The 21,436-nt window shown below is 39.7% G+C and overlaps 1 protein-coding gene across 7 annotated transcripts in view; it reads right to left on the bottom strand.

The window, feature by feature from the left end:
* LOC133381953 (protein FAM151B-like) overlaps positions 1 to 21,436 on the bottom strand; it is a 66,307-nt gene that overhangs the window by 5,901 nt on the left and 38,970 nt on the right. For 4 of the 7 annotated variants that reach the window (XM_061621579.1, XM_061621583.1, XM_061621598.1 and 1 more), the window contains 5 exons: positions 19,914 to 20,075; positions 16,922 to 17,009; positions 4,131 to 4,256; positions 1,722 to 1,884; positions 758 to 969 (listed from right to left, as the gene is read on the bottom strand). In XM_061621579.1, coding sequence (XP_061477563.1) covers positions 758 to 969; positions 1,722 to 1,884; positions 4,131 to 4,256; positions 16,922 to 17,009; positions 19,914 to 20,075 — 751 coding nt within the window. Of the gene's footprint in view, positions 1 to 757; positions 970 to 1,721; positions 1,885 to 4,130; positions 4,257 to 8,992; positions 9,171 to 9,313; positions 9,460 to 14,537; positions 17,010 to 19,913; positions 20,076 to 21,436 lie in introns of those variants that run through there. The other 3 variants (XM_061621622.1, XM_061621619.1, XM_061621588.1) reach the window with 3 other exon arrangements.

Raw genomic sequence — 21,436 nt, 5'->3', positions numbered from 1 at the left:
GTCAGAACAATAGCTCAGTCTAGACCAGCCTTTCCCAACCTTTGGGTCCCCAGATATTGCTGGACTACCATTCCCATCAGCCCCAGCCAACATGGCCAATGTTCAGGAATTATGGGAACAGTCCAGCAACATCTGGGAACTCAAAGGCTGGGAAAGGCTGATCTAGACCAAGCAGGGAAATGGTGAATCTTGATGGTTGTCTGAGACACAATGAAACATTCATAGAATGGGCCACCCTATCTGCCAAAACTAGGGGCTTCATCTTAAGAAGTCAATTCTAAGTTCCTTTCATTTCAGTTACGGGGGCAGCTCTGTATGTTCATTCTTTTGTACACACAAAGCAGCTTTCTTCATCTAAATTAATAAGGAGACAGCATCAGACTAAATACAAGGAAACACCAATTAAATTTAAAAAGGAAACTATGTGAATTATAACAGCCAGACATAATTTCCTAGAATGCATATATTATTAGGTTTCAACAAGCCTTTTAAGTAGAGACCTTACTCCAGTCTGCATCTGTGTTGGGCCTATTTTTAAAGATGTTTTTAGTGTTTTATTGCCTGTTTGCCACCCTAGGCTCCTTCTGAGAGGAAGGGTGGGATATAAATTAATTTTAATATTAATAAATAATAATAATGGTAATGATAATAATAATAAGCAAATTGCATGGTACTGTATCTTGCACAGTACTAAGTGGACGAATTTGAGTAAAGCATTGTCAGTGGCAGCATTCAAATATTTATTGATCATTCTTACCTTTATTACATTTAAGATTAATCCACCCAGTTGTCCATCCCAACGACAAGGTTACATCTGGAAAAAATGATGTCACAGTGTCTAGAAACCCCTTTGCATTTACTATACAGTTAGTTCCATTTGGTCCAGGAAGAATGTCTGCATTAATCCATACAGGCTGCCTCAGCTTTATGTCTCCAAGAATCTTCACTGAATGATTAATAGCTGCTAGGCTGTAAGGACAGAACAACAGTATTTAAGTAATCCATAGGAATTACATGGGCTCCTGCTGGGAGGAAGGGCAGGATATAAATAAATAAATAAACAAACAAACAAATAAATAGGAAAACATGTAAAAACATGTAAAATACATTTTACGTTACCTATCCATACATGCAAGGATTGATCCAGATAACAGTACCTTCTAAAGATCCTTACACCATGAATTTCCAGCTCAGCAAATTAACCGTGATAATGCAGACTGTAAAGTAATACATACTTAAGTATCCCAAAAATGTTAAATAAAATGCCATTAAATATAATAGGAAATGCAATCAGACATTAAACAGCAACTAATCCTGAGGCTGCAGATCAAAGTGTGATAGGGCAGCTAGCTACTACAGAAAAAAAAAGCAATATTATGGGAAAAATAAAAATTTACCCTAACCAAAATATTTGCTTGTGCTGTATGTATCCTATCCTTAAAACCTGGAGATAGTAACTAATTAATACTTTGGTGTTGACTATTTCTAATAACACAAATTTTATTTCCCTGCTCATTAGGATAATGTATCATAATTTTCAATACTGTTACAATACTATGAATACAGGACTGTAGAATAGTACTTAAAGTACAATTCTATGCATGTTTACTGGGAAGTAAGCCCCACTAAACTCAGTGGAGCTTACTCTCTAGTAAGTATGTGTGCATTTAGGATCTTACATATATTAAAATGTGAAATCTATATACACTTTTCCCAAATACCTTTTAAAATCAAGCTTGATGCCCTTGCTAGTGTTTTTAATTTCATTCAGCCATTCCTTTAGTGTATTATCACTACTTGTTTCAGGTGGGTGAGCCATGATGGGTTCACCACTTCCCTCTCGTTCACAGAGAAAGACATCTGCCTCTATCATATGAGCTGTACCTGTTCATTTACAAAAACAAGAAGAGAAAAAGAAAAACAGCAGTGTTATATTTTTAAAATTATATGGATAAATGTTATTGTCATCTATCATTTACGTATCATATAACAGCCAGTTTAATCCCCTGGAAGAAGATCACTAGATGCAGACCTTGGAAACAGAGATTCATATCTCTGCTCACATAACTCTTCAGGGAGGTATGGGGAGATTACTGCAAATTAATGCTCTCTTCTAAAAATAGGACTATTGCATTTACTTAGATAAACTTGTCAGCTTTAAATTTAATATATATACATACATGTATATATAAATACATGTATGTATGCATATCCTAATCACAGTATTTGAGCAGGGTTGTTTACTGGAATGGAAATATCTAAATTAAAACTTTAAGGTTTATAATATTTGCTTTTAAAAGCATCAAACAGTTAATTTGTGAGTGGGCAGTAAACTGAAAGGAACACTAATTGCATTATTCTTTTTGTTTAGCCTTTCACAGAAGCTATTTAATTTGTCATCTGTTTGTGCTTCTTAAGGCAAACAATTTAGCAATCCTAAGCAATCAGAAGTAAGGTAAGTAGGATGGCAACCTTAGCTGCTATAAGGTGCTACATATATTCCTGTTCATGCAGGAGATGGCTGCATATGAGGAGTATCTCCCTTGCATAGTATGTATGCATACCCTGCATATGAGGACTGTTTACCCTGGATAGGACCTCTGCCTCATTTTGGGCAGTTCCTCTCTTCCTCAGCAGTCTACAACATTCCCATCCAATATTGTTCAGAATGGGTCTCTGGCCCTCTGGAGAGGCTTTTTGGGGGCACAGGGAACTGCAGGGGGAGATGGAATAGGAAAATGTATTTCCACAAATTTCCTCCTGTCCACTTATCTAATTCTGTTCATAGTCCTTGTTTGTGAGAGGCCTGTGAGAATACATAACAGATTCATCATTGGACTATTCTGCTTTCTAGTGAAGTCAAATTTTGTCTTATTTTAAAAGAGAGCACCTGACTGAATGAATAGAAAAAATATATTAATCTAAAGACAAGGAAAATGCTGGTTGTTAATATTTTACTAGTGAATTCATAATCCTAGGGGTATCATCACCAGGTTTCAGAGGGCCCCAAGCAATGTGCCCCTATGGGCACCCCATGTCTGTCTGCCGCCCACAATTAACAGGCAGTGTTGGGAGATGATGCCTAGCAAAAGAGAAGGAGGCACCATTAGGCACGTAGGCCTCTTTGAAATCAATGTGAAAACTTAGTCATAACTAATTTAAGTGTCCCATGATTTCACTGGGAACTTAATGCAACTAACTTAGTCTGGATCTAACCCAATGTAAACATTAATAACTTATGTGCAGTGCAATCCTTATCCAATATATGTCTACTTAGAAGTAAATCCCATTGTGCTCTGTGAGTTTATTCTCAGATAATTAGGAATAGGATTGTAGTCTTTACCTCCAACACTGTTTGTCAAGATCCTGGCCACTATGGTGTCCTACATTAGATACATGTAGCTAGCTCCTTAGTCAAACTCTATGAAATAATTGTGTAAGTATGTACTTTGCACTTTTTCCCCACTGGCCAAGACTCTTTGTTATGTACCACATCAGCATCTCTTCACTCTTTGTTCCTATCTCTAATGCTTAGAACCTGTAACCTAGGGGTGGGAAACCTGTGGCCCTCCAGGTATCGGACAATCTTCCATCAGCCTCAGTCAACATGGCCAATGGAACAATGAGATCTGTTGTTTAACAACATCTGGAGTGACACAGGTTTTCCACCCCTGCTGCTGCCTATTGAGACTGGGGATTCAAATATCATTTCCCCCCAACTCCGGGCTCTTCTCCACAGTTTAGGACAGATTCGGATTAGGATATAACTATGCTTGAAGAAGCATGGCATGGTGTTGCCTGCTTTTCATTTGGGAAAATGCTTAAAGGGTGAGTTATATAATAAATTGTAGCTGCAATAGAATGCCTTTGGGAAATGTTGCATAAAGCACATGGTACACATATTTTTCATATTTTGTCTCTAAGCATAAGGGCTAGAAATGCATTTTTTGAAGTGGCATAGCTGCCAGGCAACTGAGTAGGTCTATGATTTGATGATTACAAAAAAAAAAATTCTAACTAACCATATAAAATGCTTCCATGTTATATTGTGAAACTAAAATTAAAACTTTTATCATACTCTCTGTTAACAGTTAGTCCATTTTCAAATATATTTTCCAGCAGATACTTACTCTGTATTGCCTCTGTCATTTGTAACTTATTATTTGCTCTATGATACCAGATGATTTCAGCTCCATCTCTTGTTTTAATCTGCTTAGCATTCAGAAAATAATCCAATATATTTTCACTCCAAGACCCTATGTTGAAAACATTAGAGTGAATAAATACTGATGCAAGAGAGCTTGCGATATTATTAAACCATTTCTCTACGTTCATTAAACCATTTTTCTACATGTGAGAGACTAGGAGATACTAATGTCATAATATAAAATAGAAGGAATATCTAGCAATAATGTAGGAATAAAAGATGCTGTTATTGGCAATATAGTACATACAATTTCCAAGTGGAATTTCTGTGGGGGAAAGGCTACAGCTCAGTGATTACTCTGCCTGGAGCCTCTTACTCATATTTTGGACTACTTATAATTCTAGTATTCTAAAACAAACACCTTCATTTTGGAAAAAGATGCTGAATGATAAAAAAAATCTAATCCACTAAGTGACAGGCTTTGCTTTTAGAGGAAGACCTGGGAACTAATCAATGAAGATTCAATGCATTAAGAATTTCCTTTCTGGAACAAAATTGCTCTTCAGCCATACATGCTCTTCAGTTTTATATAATCAAAAAGTCACAACAGTATAACCAACGCAGTCCTCAGAACAAGCCACTAACTTAAGAGATGGCAACAGGTTCATTTCTGAAGATACTTCATTCCTTTCTTTGTGTGTGTTTCAATTAACCATCCAACATTAGGTCTTGCATGTAAGACTGAGGTAACTGCTTCTATGATTAGAAAAATAGCATGTTCTGATTTATTGCCCCCGAATAATCCGAACAGCTCCTTCAGCATTCGAGAGAGTCCCCACTACAGAAGCTTCACCAACACCATCCATACTCAGGTGACCTATTCATGAAGGATAAAAGCATAAAGAAATGTTTCCACCAGTACACCTGCTTTGCTCATCATTCTAGCAGAAGTGTCTCAGAAGCAGCCAGGCACGTGCATGGAAAAAGGAAAGCAAGCGCAATGCATTCTGCCTTGGGGGGGGAGGGTAATCTTTAAAATCATTTTGGAGTCTGTTTCAGTTTTTTCAAATCTGTTGCCCTCTAAATGTTGTTGGACTACTGATCCCACCATCCTTTACCATTGGCTATGTTTGCTGAAGTTAATGGGAATTGGTGTTCAAAACTTCAGAAGGGCAACAAGCTGGGGAAGGCTACTCTGGTGGCTCCATGTCAGTGAGGCAGTGGAATTCACTCCAGAATTTAGTCTGAACTTTCAAGGAGCTGTCATTGAAAGCTTGGGCTAAAACCTGAAGCAGATTCCACTGCCTCACTGGTATGGAGCCACCAGTCGGCACTATGTATTCATTCCTACCAGTGTTTATCCTCCTCTAGCATGCACACCTTAACATGATGAGGGGGTTTGAGAGTGACGAAGAAGCTAAGAGCAATGCCATCAGGAGTCTAGACCAAGAGGCTAGACTCCTAGCAGGGGCACCCAAGGCGGAATGGTCAAAGCTGAGACATCAGACTAAGATGCATCCAGACTCAAAGGAAAGCAATGGTAAACCACCTCTGAATACTACAAAAACCCTATGAACAGAGTGTCAAAAATGCAACACGAGATAGTGCTGGAAGATGAGACCCCCAGGTCAGATGGCACTCAGAGAGCTACTGGGGAAGAACAAAGGACAAGTATGAGTAGCGCTGTGACTAATGACACCACTGGGTCAAAGCCAAAACAAAGCCCAAAGGCTGATGTGCACAGATGCGAAAGAAGAGTCTGGAGTTGTACAGCATACACAATAGGAACATGGAATGTGAGAAGCATGAACCAGGAAAGTTAGAAATTGTCAAGCAAGAAATGGAACGCATCAACATTACAATACTTTGCGTGCGTGAATTAAAATGGACGGGAATGGGACATTTTCAATCAGGCAACTACAAAATATTTGATGCAGGAAATAAGAAATTAAGAAGAAATGGAGTTGCTTTAATAGTGAGTAGTGACATAGCAAAAGTAATTAGGAGCTATAACACAAGGTCTGAGCAAGTGATATCAGAGATTTAATGGGAAACCTATTAACATAACCATCATCCAAGTCTATGCTCCAATGGCAAACGCAGACGAAGAGGAATTGGAAAGATTTTACACAGAAGTACAGGAAGAAATTGATCACACACCAAAACAAGATGTGCTGATAATCATGGGGGACTGGAATGCAAATGTAGGGAACAGAGAAGAACTAGGAGTTGTGGGAAAATGGGGCTTAGGAGACAGAAATGAAGCAGGAGAAAGACTTATTGAATTCTGTGAAGCCAACAATTTGTTTCTTGCAAACACATTTGTTGAGCAACCAAAAAGACGACTATCCACATGGACATCACCAAATGGTCAATATAGGAATCAAATTGATTATATAATTGGTAGCAAAAGCTGGAGAAGTTCCATACTTTCAGCGAAAACAAGACCAGGAGCAGACGGTGGTACAGATCATGAACTGGTAATATCAAAAATCAGAGTAAAGCTAAAGAAGAAGAACAAAGCAATCATAACGCCAAAATACAACTTAAATAACATCCTAGAAGAATATAAAGATCAAATAAGGAACAGATTTGAGGCTTTAAACTTAGTTGACAGAGAACCCGAAGAACTATGGATTGGTTAAAAGAGGGAAGGAAAGCAAAAGCAAAATGAGATAGAAACACAGTCAGAACCTTAAATGCAACTATACAGCGACTAGTACGTAGGGACAAAGAGAACTATTACAATAGTTATTGTATAGAAATAAAAGAGGACAACAAAAAGAGTAGAACAAGAGCCCTGTTCCAAAAGATTAGAGAAATGAAAGGGAAATTTAAACCAAGAGTAGGGATGTTGAATAATCAACAGGGGAGCACACTGACTGACCGAGATAAAATAAAAGGAAGATGGAAGCAATACACTGAAGAACTCTATAAAAGGCAGCAAGGATGACAGATTCATTCATGGAGGAACCGTATGATAAAGAACCAGAAATTATAGAATGTGAGGTGAAAGCTGCTCTTAAAATACTAGAAGAAATAAATCAGTAACAGATGGCATACCAGTAGAGTTGCTATAAGCTACTGAGGCTGAATCTGTCCAAATTTTGACAAAAATTTGTCAACAAATATGGAAAACAAAACAATGGCTCACTGGAAGCCAAACTGGAAATGTTCAATATACATCCCAATTCCAAAGAAAGGGGATCCCAGGGAACTATTGCCTTAACATCCCATGCAAGTAAAGTAATGCTCAAGTTTCTACAACAAAGGCTTTTACCATATATGGAGTGAGAAATGCCAGATATCCAAGCTGGATTTTAAAAGGAGAGAGGTACCAGAGATCATATTGCAAACTTACGTTGGATAATGGAACGGAGCAAGGAATTTTAGAAAGAAATCCCCCTGTGCTTTATAGATTACAGCAAAGGCTTTGACTGCGCAGATCATGAAAAATTATGGAATGCTTTAAAAGAAATGGGGGTGCCACAGCATCTGATTGTCCTGATGCGCAACCTATACCCTGGACAAGAGCCTACCATAAGGACAGAATATGGAGAAACCGATTGGTTCCCAATTGGAAAGGATGTGAGACAGGGGTGTATTTTATCACCTTATTTGTTTAGTCTATACGCAGAACATATACAGAAAGCGGGATTGGACCAAGATGAAGGAGGTGTGAAAACTGGAGGGAGACATACCAATAATTTAAGATATGCAGAAGATGCCATACTACTAGCAGAAACCAGAAATGATGTGAAACGAACACTGATGAAAGTTAAAGAGGAAAGCACAAAAGCAGGACTACAGCTGAACGTCAAGAAGACTAAAGTAATGACAACAGAAGATTTATGTAACTTTAAAGTTGACAATGAAGACATTGAACTTGTCAAGGATTATCAATACCTTAGCATAGTCATTAACCAAAATGAGACAATAGTCAAGAAATCAGAAGAAGGCTAGGACTGGGAAGGGCAGCTATGAGAGAACTAGAAAAGGTCCTCAAATGCAAAGATGTATCACTGAACACTAAAGTCAGGATCATTCAGACCATGGCATTCCTGATCTCTATGTATGGATGTGAAAGTTGGACAGTGAAAAAAGCTGGTAAGAGAAAAACCAACTCCTTTGAAACGTTTTGGAGCTTTGAGCATACCACGGACTGCAAAAAAGACAAATAATTGGGTGTTAGAACAAATTAAACCAAAATTATAACTAGAAGCTAAAATGATGAAACTGAGGCTATCATACTTTACATACATAATGAGACGACATGCTTCACTAGAAAAGACAATAATGCTAGGAAAAACAGAAGGTAGTAGAAAAAGAGGAAGAACAAACGAGATGGATTGATTCCATATAGAAGCCACAGACCTGAACTTACAAGATCTGAACAGGTTGGTTTATTACAGATACTATTGGGAGATCCCTGATTCATACGGTGGCCATAAATTGTGGTCGACTTGAAGGCATGTAACAACATCGTTTATATTTCAAAATCAGTGGGGAACAGTTTCCTTCTCCCAACAGCCTTTAATATATATATATATATATATATATATATATATATATATATATATTGTTATTAACAAAGCAGAGGTTTATATTGTATTACCAAAACGTTTCGCCTTCCGCCTTGATCAGCTGCTAACATACAAATGCTGTCACCGAGGTGGCAATATTATATATATATATATATATATACACACACACACACACACACACACACACACACACCCCTAGCACAGGCACAAGGCGTAACCAATAGAATCTCCTTTTTTAAAAAAAAACTAGAATCCCAAGATACATCAACTGGAACCAAGAGCAAAGGATATAGAGGCTTACAAGTAAAGAATTCTGAGCCCATGAATTTGTTTTAAGCACATGAACTGAACTGAGCACACAGTCGTTCCGCACAAAAAACCCACTCCTAGTTAACTTGCAAACCTCCGGCCCCCCCCTCAGTGCTACAATGGGGGAGAGTGGAACCGAGAGTTTGTTGCATTGTTAAACAACTAGGAGTCAGAGAGCGCCCGCCGGTCAACTGAGCAAGTCCAACTACGCCGGCTGCACCCCCAGGGGGCCCCAGGACGGTCCAATGGAGGACTTGGGTCTCTCCCTCTTTGCTCCAGCCACGCTCCGCGAAGGGCGGAGCTCAGTCCTTACCTGGCTCGACCCCTTCCATGTCCAGCAGAACGGCAAAATTGCTCAAGATGTTCCAGGCCTCGAGTGCCCTGGTAGCCTTGGATTTGAGTAGGCGCCTAATCTGCTGCACAGCAGCAACAACATATCCTTCCGCCGAGCGGCCAGGAGAGAGAGCCCTGCCGAGAAGACGACGCTGAAGCTGGTTCCTGGTTCCTAGTTCCCAGTTCCTTATTTGCTTGAAAGGTCAAAACACTAAAAAGAAGAAAAGTTGACAGCTACAGCAACTTTAAGACAAAATTAATGTGTCTGGACCCCAAAATATATGTTGGGGTACCCCATATGATATATCGCTGTGTTTGGGGGACTCTCCCCGTCAAGAATAACAATACAATTATTCAATCAAATCATCAGGCTTCTGAAATTGTCATAAATGCATAATGATGTCATAAAATCATAACAAAATAAGTAACTGAGTGTGCCCACCCCAAAATCTGCTCTAGGCCAGGACAAATCATACACCTGAGGAAAGGGGAGGGTGTCCTCTACAAGATGCCAGTGTGTCCCACCTGGCCCAGAGCATCTGCTGGGTGTATGTCATGGATAAAGGCATCTATGCATAATCAAAATGGACAAAAAAATGCAGAAAAAATATGTAATGGGGTGCTTACCCCACAATCTGCTTTGGGCCAGGACAAATCATGCACCCCAGGAAAAGAGAGGGTGTACTCTATGAGATGCCAGTGCTTCCCACCTGGCCCAGAGCTTCTGCTGGGCAGAGGGCACAAATAATGGCATCTATCTACGCACAACCAAAACAGACCAAAATATGCAGAAAAAAAATAACTGGGGTGCCCACTCCAAAATCTGCACTGGGTCAGGACAATTCATACATCCCAGGAAGGGGGAGTGTCCTCTACAAGATGCCAGTACTTCCCCCCTGGCCCATAGTTTCTGCTCGGTGCAGGGTACTCATAAGGGCATCTATGCAGAACTAAAATAATGAAGAGTAGAGAAAATATGTAATTTGGGGTCACCACTCCAAAATCTGCTGTGGGCCATTAAACATCATTCACCTGAGAAAAGGGGAGAGTGTCCTCAATGAGATGCCACTCCATGCTACCTGGCATGGATTTTCTGGTGGAAACATTAAATGGATATATGCATCTATGCACAAGAAGCAATGTAGAACGTATATAAGGAACTGCAGGTTCCCACCCCAAGACTTGATTTGGGAACTACAAGTCATACATCCATGCATGCAGGAGAGAGTTCCCACCCAGTTCAGAGCTTCTTTGTATGTATGGTACTGACAAGGGCATATATGTATTAGAAAAATAGCGAATCTGTAGAGGAAAGCAAAAAAGAAACTGGGGTGCCCATCTTAAAAGATGATTTAGGGCACCACAAATAATATTCCATGCATCTGGAAGAGTGTGTTCTATGATATGCCATCCATGCATGCTTTAGAGTGTCATCTATGAAATTACATCTTCTTCAGTAAGTGTTTCTTGACCCTGCCACGAGTTCTTCTGTCACCAACATCAATGGCTAAAAATAATAATAATAAAGCTACAAAAGGGTAACAGGGAAGACCAATACAGAAATAAAACATTAAAAAATTCCACATAGGTCATAAGCACTGGCCGCAAGCACTGGCGTATCGTAGGGGACACCCTATCATTTTCTGGGGTGTTTTGTCTTGGCCCAGATAAGATTTTGCAGTGAACACCCCCAGATACTTTTTTCCCCTTCCCTTTTTGTATTTTTTGGTTGTGCATAGATGCCCTTATGCATGCCCTGCACCCAACAGACTCTCTGGGCCAGGTGGGATACAGTAGCATCTTATAGAAGACATCCTCCCCTTTCTTGGGGTGTATGATTTGTCCTGGCCCAGAGCACATTTTGGGGTGGGGACCTTCAGTTACTTCTTTTGTCTATACATTTTGGTCTATTTTGGTTGTTCATAGATGTGCTTATCCATGCCCTGCACCCAGCAGAAGCTCTGGGCCAGGCAGAAAGCAGTGGAATCTTATAGAAGATACCCTCCACTTTCCTGGGGTGTATGATTTATCCTGGCCCAGAACATATTATGGGGTGGGTACCCCCAGTTACTTGTTTATGCATGATTTTATCTATTTTGCTTGTGCATAGATGCACTTATTTATGCCCTGCACCCAGCAGAAGCTCTGGGCCAGGAAGCACTGGCATCTCATGGAGGACACCCTCCCCTTCATGAGGTGTGTGATTTGTCCTGGTCCAGAGCAGATTTTGTGGTGCACAGCCCAGGTTATTTTGTTACACATTTTGTCTATTTTGATTGTGCATAGATGCCATTATTTGTGCCCTGTGCCCAGCAGAAGCTCAGGACCAAGCAGGATGCACTGACATCTCAGAGAACACCCTCCCCTTTCCTGGGGTGTATGATTTGTCCTGGCCCACAACAAATTGTGGGGTGGGCTCCTCGTTACTTATTTTTCTGCATCTTTTTGTCTATTTTGGTTCTGCATAGATGCCCTCATCCGTGCCCTGCGCCCAGAAGCAGCTCTGGGCCAGGTGGGATGCACTGGCATCTTGTAGGACACCTTCCCCTTTCCTGGGGTGTATTTGTCCTGGCCCAGAACAGATTGTGGGGTGGGCACCCCCAGTTACCTACATTTTTTTCTCCATGCTTTTTTCCATTTTGGTTTTATGTACATGCTCTTAGCATGCCCTGCACCCAATAGAAGCTCTGGGCCAGACAGGAGGCAGTGGCATCTTGTAGAGGACACCCTCCCCTTTCCTTGGGTGTATTTGTCCTGGTTCAGAGCAGACTTTGGGGTGGGCACCCTCAGTTATTTGTTTATGATTTTATGACATCATTATGCATTTATGACCATTTCAGAAGCCTGATGATTTTGATTGAATAACTGTATTGTTATTCTTGACGGGGAGAGTCCTCTGATCACAGCAATATATCATATGGGGTATCCCAACATATATTTTGGGGTTCAGAGACATGTTAACTTCGTCTTGAAGTTGCTGTAGCTTTCAACTTTTCTTTTTTAGTGCTTTGAACTTTCAAGCAAATAAGGAACTGGGAACTTGGAACCAAGTTCAGCATCATGCCGAGGAGAGTGTGTTATGCCCCATAAGTGGCCAGCACATATTAGCTGGTGCAACAAAATAGCCTTCTACAGAAAGAGAAAAGTAGTTTGGAGCTGTGACCTGTTGCTGACAGAATCTCAGCTTTGTCCTGGAAAAAACCACCCAGCTCAGCCATGAAGCTCAAGGCAGAGGTCTGTGAGTCTGGCTGTTAGTACACTGACAGATGGTTCTTACTGAGCGTGCCCACTGCTATAATAGACTTCAATGTTAAATTTCTTAAATTAATTAAAAATCAGCCATGCATTTTTTAAAAACTTTTAAACTGCAGAAGAGGGTCAGAGTATGGAGCAAGGTCACTAACAGGATTACAGGTACTCTGTGAACATGGCTGGTTTTTAATTAATTTCAACAAATCATAATTATGAGACCACTGACAGAAAAAAAGTCCAATAAGGTCTAGATTTTTTCCCTCTTGTTCTACTGTTTGAACTCTCAATTCACTCTGACTGTTTTGTGTATTGCCATGAAAACTTAGAGGGTTGTTAAGCAAGCATTTCTGAGTTCAGGACTATTAAGTTTTTTTAAGGTTTATTTTGAAATGAGCTTATGGGAAGCAGCAGAATGGCATAGGGGGTATTTTCAATTTAACATTGCAGAATGCAAAAAATCCATTCTGGCTATAGTATATGGCCACTCTTGCGGCTGTATAATAAGCAAACACTGGCTGTTTGCACTGCCATTTCCACTGAAATTCTCCAGCATCCTTAGTAACAATAGCTACCCCTAAAGCTTCAGGACTAGAGATACACATAGTTCTCCAATTATAAATACTGTACTGTTTGAAGCCATATTTTGAATCTTAACAGTATTGAATATCCCATTCAGTTTAAATGAGATACTAGAGAGCTGAACTTTTTATGTGAAGCATCAGCAGCGACCGTGAGGGGAAACATGATTTGAGTTGCATCACATACTCCCTGGACCTAAGTTCAAACGATGGCATCTCTAATGAAAAAAATGTAGGTAACAGGGCTGGAAAAGATATTGGAGAGTGAGCAAGAGATAGTTCAATAGTTAGGAAAACACCTCTCAATCCCTACACGTATCACTGAAAGGAGTGTAGTGAGAACAAAGGTTTAAACAGATAATGAACCGTATCGGCCAGCCAAGCCCAATAGAAAACGCTGTGAGAAATATTTGAAAACGGAAAAGGCAACATCGAGTTGACTAGTGCACTCTCAGCCAAGCAGAAGAAGGTGTAGGGAAAACAATACGTGGGGAGGTAAGCAAGAGTACAGCCAGGAATAGACAAGGACCTTAAAGCATAACTAAAGGATCTGCAACTGATGTGGGCTATGACTACAAATGAAGGTATATCACAGCAAGAAGAGACAAATTTGGCAAAGAATTAAAAAAATTACTGGAAAGAGATTTCAAGGAAAAAAACCATCTAGTGGCTGGTTACAGTAGTCAAAGAGGATATGGACAGACACGCCAGCAGGAAATGTTTAAAGAAAGAGGCAGCACGCTACTCCAGGGATTCCCAAACTGTGGTCCGCGATCTTCATTGAGGTGGTCTGCAGCATGTTTGTAAAGAACAGTTACAATTTGAATTTTATGGAATTCAAACTGTAATACAGTAAAAAATAAAAGCAGTAATAAAAATGCAATTTAAAAAATCATGCAGCATAGCACAGCACATTATAATTTCTACAACATGCAGAAAAATCATTAAGTGATCTGGCAAGACCTTCTGTAATTTTCAAATGGTCTGTGGGGAATAAAGTATGTAAACCACTGGATTAGACGATTGCTTAAACTTAAAAAGAAGGAAAATTACACCATCAGCCAGCAATGATACCAACGGGAAATGGGAAAAGATTCTTTCCAGTACTATGGCAGTAAGGATAGCCTATATGCTACCGACCATTAATTACTAAGTAATAATACTCTAGTGATTTGTAAACGGATCATGTTTAACATTAAAGTTAAATCTATGTCACAACACTTCTATTTTCCTTTGTTAAAGCCAATACCATGCAAATTATAATATCATTAAATATACCTGTTTATTACACAATTTAATTTGAATTAGCATGATTTTTTGTTTAAATCCTACTAATTTTTAAAGTTTTTTTGCCCCTTTGTGTGGATGGATACTATAACAAGTAGCAGTACTTAATTGTACTGAAGTGTTACAACATGCATTTTAAAATCACTTCTGTGTTTTATTCTGGAAAGACTGTATAGATAAATCTTAATGACTAGAGATACCTTCAGTTTCCTTCTCAGTTGATAGTTCATTCTATAGTTGCAATGCAAGTATGATTTTGCCAAGTTCCCAAAAACTACTTTGTGCAAATCCAAGGACTTGGCATTCTCAGTGGTATTTTTTACTTGTTTTTTTTTCAGTCCCCACAATATGAGAAACACAAACACAAAACTGGTTAGGCACAGAGAACTAGTTGTGACATTCAAGGGAACCCAGCCTTTATTTACTTACTGTGCGTACAAGAACACTGAAAATCAGGTTTCTTATAGCAGATTTAGCAAGTTGTATATTTAGTATATGGCCTTTAACACTATGAAATAAGCCCACCCACAATTTTAGTGGCCAGAATGTACCATAGTCAATTAGCTTGATGTGTTCACTTTTTTTTAAAGAAAAGCAAATGTCTTCATGATTACTTTTGGGGAACTTTAAAATGGATTGAGAACCAATAAAATGTAACTTAAATAACTAACTGAAACAAAGGCACCTTTAAGAGTCTATCAAGGCTTCTTAAATGTTATTCTGTCATTTGTTAAGCACTTGTCAGCTTCATTTATAAAGATTTTAATAATGTTTGTACATTTTATAAAGCCTAATAATATTTATAATATTGTTCTAGAACAAGCGTCTATACTGCTGCTTGTTATCTATAAACTGTAAGGATCAATTTCCAAGAGAACATAAAGCTATTATGACAAAATGGGTTAAATTGCTTTTACACAATATAATGCTGTACAAGCCATTGTTACATATCATGGGTCAATATTTGAAACACTCAGCATTCTTTGCTGCAGCTGTCTTCCGCTGTTCACCGATATCCAAACCTAGATATAATGTTATGATGAACGTCACTGTAAATTTTAGCTGGTCCACAGAATTTTAATTCTTAATACAAAGGAGTTCAATGATAATGGTTCAATGGCCAGCAGTTTCTCAAAGTCTCTTAAAATCCTGTGCCACCATAACATAAGATGGCCAATGTTGCAGTTATAATCTGTATTTTGATACAACAAATACACCCCAGTACATGTCAAAAAGGCATCTAGATATAATTAAAATGTGATAAATTCAGTCTAGTATTTTAATCAAACATAAGACACACAGGCACACACAATTTACTTCTGTGCATAACAAACAAGAACATTATGCAGGCATTATCAAACCTTGTTTAGGGTTCTCAGGTAGCAGTGTCAATCATCCTCATACATCAATGCTCATTTCCTGGAAATATCCTGGTATAAAAATAAGTACTGTATAAAGAGTCTCCAGTATGTTACAGCAAATTATTCATGAAAATTCACACTTAATACATTGTTCTCCCTGGAAATAAACAGGGATACCAAGAGGTCTCAAAAATCAGAGAATGAAACACAGACAGGCTTCATTGCCTGATTTGTTGCTACGGGATGACTACTTTAAGGGTCATCTAGCTTCTTACTCATTCTTTGAAAATCCAAGAAACTGTACATCTGAGCACAGAAGGAAAAAGATTAGATATTAAATATAAAGAGTATTCATCTTTATGTTCAATAAATCCATTATAAACATATAACAAAGTCAGCCATTCAAAAATGTCAGGAGCTGTCAAATTTTTGCAAAAGTGCATCATTATACACTTCAAAAAACATACCAATTATAAAAAAAAACCCAGAGTTTTATAAAATTATCACAGCTGGAAGAACCATGCCCCATTTCTCTCATGCAGGTAATATTGATTTGTACAATATTAGTTCCAGACATGTTCAGTACTCTAGTAATTAACAGTTTTTCATACTCGAACCCCAATTGTTAAACTGTTCTGTTCCACTTATGCTTATATCTTTAAAAACAAAACTAGTTAAGAATAGCTCAATCAGACTTGCATCTAACTGCAACCACCACCTAAAACATTTGAAAAAGACAAATGGGTATCCCTCAGTATTTTACACACACACTAGTTTTAATCCTTCCTCATCCTTATAGTGGGCTGTATTAAGTGTAAACTTTCAGAACATTAGAAAACCATTACATTTTTAAACTTAGCTTTCATGTTCAGATCAAGGAGGAACATGTTCATGTTTTTAAAAGGTAAAATGCTCTTAAAGATGTGTTATCAAATCATTGGCTTTTTAAAAAATAAAACCTGAATATTTCATCCATAGTGTATTGGTATTGGTCAGTGCTAGCAATTCAGTCCACTACAACATAACATGCCAGTTATAGTAAGAGAGATTCGGTAATGAAAAATATTAATTCCATTTCCAATGGTAGATTTGTAGCATTTGATGTCCCACCATGAATCACTGGAATCAAAGCACTATCCAGATCGTTTAGGTAATGCTGGGGAAGAAGTTTGCCTCCAGATCCTGCCTGGTATTCCACCTAAAATGGAAGAGAAAATGTGTTCAATTTACATGTATATCCTATTCTAAAATCTTTAGACACTTTACAATTATAATTTGGCATTAAAAAAAATAAGAACGAAGGTCTCAACCTGTCCCAAATTCCACCAAGTTCCACAAAATGCCCTTTGATGGAACTATTTACCCACAGAACAGATGTAGCTGTGATTGAGTTTGTACTTTCCCACAGCAACCCAATAGATCAGGACAGACTCTCTTCCCCCTCACTGACTGTTCTTACTGAGAGGAGCCCAAATTGCTGGTCCTCTGATGGATAGAATGAAATGATCTCCAATGCAGTTTGCACTGATGCCCACTAACCCCTCTTTACTACCCCCTTTGTCATAATGCAATAAGGTTGGCTACCTTTCCCCCCCTTGAAAAATAGGTTGGAAGACTGATGGTCTGTTCTTTTTATTTTATTTATTTATTTATTTATTTTATTTAATTTATATACCGCCCTAAGCCAAAAAGGCTCTCTGGGCGGTGTACATAAAAGATAAAACAAGCAAGATATATAGATACAGTAAATATAACAGAATCAAAAATCAAAACAACAAGCAACAAAAACCAAGCAACATCAAAATATAACAATAATAAGATACTATTTAAAATACACTATAAAAACAATTATTAAAATACATTTTAAAATGCCTGGGAGAATAAAAAGGTTTTCACCTGGCGCCGAAAAGATAGCAGCGTCGGCGCCAGGCGTACCTCATCGGGGAGACTATTCCACAATTCGGGGGCCACCACCGAGAAGGCCCTGGTTCTGGTCACTACCCTCTGAGCTTCTCGATGGGATGGGACTCGGAGGAGGGCCTTAGATGTCGAGCGCAGTGTACGGGTAGGTTCGTATTGGGAGAGTCGTTCCACCAGGTATTGCGGTCCCATGCCGTGTAGGGCTTTATAGGTCAAAACCAGCACTTTGAATTTAGCCCGGAAACAAATAGGAAGCCAGTGCAGACGGGCCAGAACAGGTGTTATATGAGCGGACCTTCTGGTCCACGTCAGTAGTCTGGCCGCTGCATTCTGGACTAGCTGTAGTTTCCGAACTATCTTCAAGGGCAGCCCAACGTAGAGCGCATTGCAGTAGTCCAACCTAGAAGTTACCAGAGCGTGAACAACTGAGGCGAGGTCATCACTGTCCAGATAGGGACATAGCTGGGCTACCAGTCGAAGGTGGTAAAAAGCGTTCCGTGCCACCGAGGCCACCTGGGCCTCGAGAGACAAGGAAGGATCGAAAAGAACTCCCAAGCTACGAACCTGTTCCTTCAAGGGGAGTGTGACCCCATCAAGAACAGGATGAACATCCTCCATCTGGGCAGTGAAGGCACTCACCAACAGCGTCTCGGTCTTGTCTGGATTGAGCTTCAGTTTGTTAGCCCCCATCCAGTCCATTATCGCGGTCAGGCAACGGTTTAGCACGTTAACAGCCTCACCTGAAGAGGATGAAAAGGAGAAATAGAGTTGCGTGTCATCAGCATACTGATGACAACGCACCCCAAAACTCCTGATGACTGCACCCAGCGGCTGCATGTAGATGTTGAAAAGCATGGGGGACAGTACCGATCCCTGCGGGACTCCACAATGGAGAGTCCAGGGTGTCGAGCAGTGTTCCCCAAGCACTACCTTCTGGTGACGACCCACCAAGTAGGAGTGGAGCCACTGCCAAGCAGTACCCCCGACTCCCAACTCCGTGAGTCTCCCCAGAAGGATACCATGGTCCATGGTATCAAAAGCAGCTGAGAGATCAAGGAGAATCAACAGAGTCACACTCCCCCTGTCCCTCTCCCGACAAAGGTCGTCATACAGACCAAGGCTGTTTCGGTGCCAAAACCGGGCCTAAAACCGGATTGAAATGGATCAAGATAATCAGTGTCATCCAAGAGCCCCTGGAGCTGGCCGGCAACCACCCGTTCCAGAACCTTGCCCAGGAACGGAACATTCGCCACAGGTCTATAGTTGTTCAAGTTATCTGGGTCCAAGGAGGGTTTCTTCAGGAGCGGTCTCACCACCGCCTCTTTTAGGCAGTCAGGGACCACTCCCTCTCTTAAAGAGGCATTTATTACCTCCTTGGCCCAGCCAGCGGTTCCGGTCCTGCCAGCTTTCACCAGCCAAGAGGGGCAAGGATCTAGAACAGACGTGGTCGCCCACACCAGTCCAAGGATCTTGTCAACATCCTCGAGCTGCACCGACTGAAACTCATCCAATAAATGAGGACAAGACCGTGTTCTGGATGCTTCATTAGGACCAACTGCTATAATATTGGAGTCTAAGTCCCGACGACTTCCACTTTTCCACTTCCTCTTTCAGCCCTGCACTTTTCAAGATTCAGATTGGCCGTTGAACAGAAAGCAGAGTGACCAAGAAGGAAGGAGGGAAAGAAAGGGGAGTGAGCTGGGAGAGAAGATGGGGCATCACAGGAGTCCAAGGGGAGGAGGAGATAAGCAACCAGAAGGGGTGGTGTTCACAGCACACTCTCAAAAGCCTAGAATCCCAAAGGGCTGGCGATCCCTGTCGTAGCTATTTGTGATATATGACAGAATGCTAGCTGGAAAGAAGAGGATGTAAGCTCCCTGTAGGTAAAAGTACCTAGATCAGTGACCTAGATCAGGCTTTTTCACCCACTAATGGAAGTTCATCATCTCTATGATGAGTTGGCAAGTGCTGTAGCAGAGCAAGAATCACAAGTGCTGTTGTACAGCAATAGATTGTGTTTTAAATCTCATCCAGATCAATGTTGGTTAGATAACTGATATGAATTGATATGAACACATTTTTATACCACTTTTCCAAAGCAGTGAAACAAGATACACAATCTCCAAACGTTTATATTAACCTCACATATATGAATATATAGGTGCATATTTTTAAAAGTTACCCTATCATTATCCATGGAGACTCTCAGGCCTATCTTGTTCATTCCATTACTTTTCAGAGTCTTGAGATGTTGGCGAAGGGCAGTACAAGAAGCCAATGCAATTTCTTTAGCAAATTGATGAGCATGACTGTATGACTCACTGGCCTTTAAGAGATAGAACACCTGAAATGTAATTAAAGAACAGTTAGCTGTAAGTAGACTTCTCCCCCTAAAATCAAGACAACTACTGTAGCAGCATAACATTTCTAAAGCAATGTTCAATGTTAGGCTTGTTGGATCAATGGTATTCACTAGAATTTGCCAAGGAACAAGATAGATGCAGGAAATATTTAAAAACACACTTACAAGTATGATTAAGTACACAACCATTAGAGAAGAAAAGGGTATTCAAAACGCAGGTTAACACTCTGAAAGATGCAGAGACAATGGTCTTTCCCAACTGTTCGTTGGCTACAACCCAGTAGTGTGAGTGAAAGCTAAGTCCTAGAAACAGGACATTTTCTGTGATAGCAGACCCATCAAAATTAATTAACCCAAGTTAGTCATGACCATTAATTTCAATGGGTAGGACCTAGTTGGATGCAACCCATTGCACTTTCCACCAACCCCCTAATTCCTAGACCATGCCTACCATTCCCTAACACAGATATTAATGTTATTAGCACAGATTACCCAACAGCGTAGCATGCACAGCCAGTCCAAGCAATTTGCTACTAAAATCAGGAAGTATTTAGCGGAAAGGGTATATATAAAAGAATTCAAAGCCTGAACTTTAAGTCTGTTACTTTAAGTGACTCTTATCCTATGAAGTAGGATGGAGATGGAGTTCCTGGAGTTGCCCAATTTCCTTCTTTAATATCCCAGATCCCACCTCTGCTCACATCTTAAGTGCTCATCATTTAGAATAAAAAAGTTTTAAAAAAGAGTAAATGTATAAATTATCCCATCATATAATAAAAGCTGTTGGAAGGATTGTCTGTTCTTTCTTTCAAATAGTATTGTCATTTATTGATTTACCACAATAAAGAAGAACATTATAAGTAACAGCTGCTCTTTCTTTATCAGCACCATGTATTCTATCATGGCACTGTTGTAGAACCTGCCTGGGTATCCACTCTCACATGAGAGCAGAGATTGCTCCAAAACAACCTCCAAATGCTCAGAGATGCAAGCCTGGGGATCTCTTGCCTATGTTCTTACAGAGCTATGTGAAAAGGAAAATATACTGCCTATTTTCAGTGAAAATACTAGTAGCTGAAATGTTTTTCAACTTCTAGATCTCACAGTCAAGTAATGCCTGGTGCTTTCCTGAGCAACTATAGAGTACATATGAAGCTCATGTATTAGTAGGCAAATTGACCACTATTGCAATAAAGTGTATTCTGTATAGAATATGAACTGTAAATTAATTGGACTAAACACAAAGAAGACAATGTTTCATAAATATATTAAGAGCTTGAGACAGTTATGGGAATTGGGGAATGAAGAATTGAGAAATCTTGTATCTCCTTCACACAAAGTTG

Source organism: Rhineura floridana, chromosome 1, assembly GCF_030035675.1.
Source record: "Rhineura floridana isolate rRhiFlo1 chromosome 1, rRhiFlo1.hap2, whole genome shotgun sequence".
In the NCBI taxonomy this organism is placed as follows: domain Eukaryota; kingdom Metazoa; phylum Chordata; class Lepidosauria; order Squamata; family Rhineuridae; genus Rhineura; species Rhineura floridana.
Note: the sequence above shows the minus strand (reverse complement) of the source record. Positions and strands in the feature narration are given on the sequence as shown.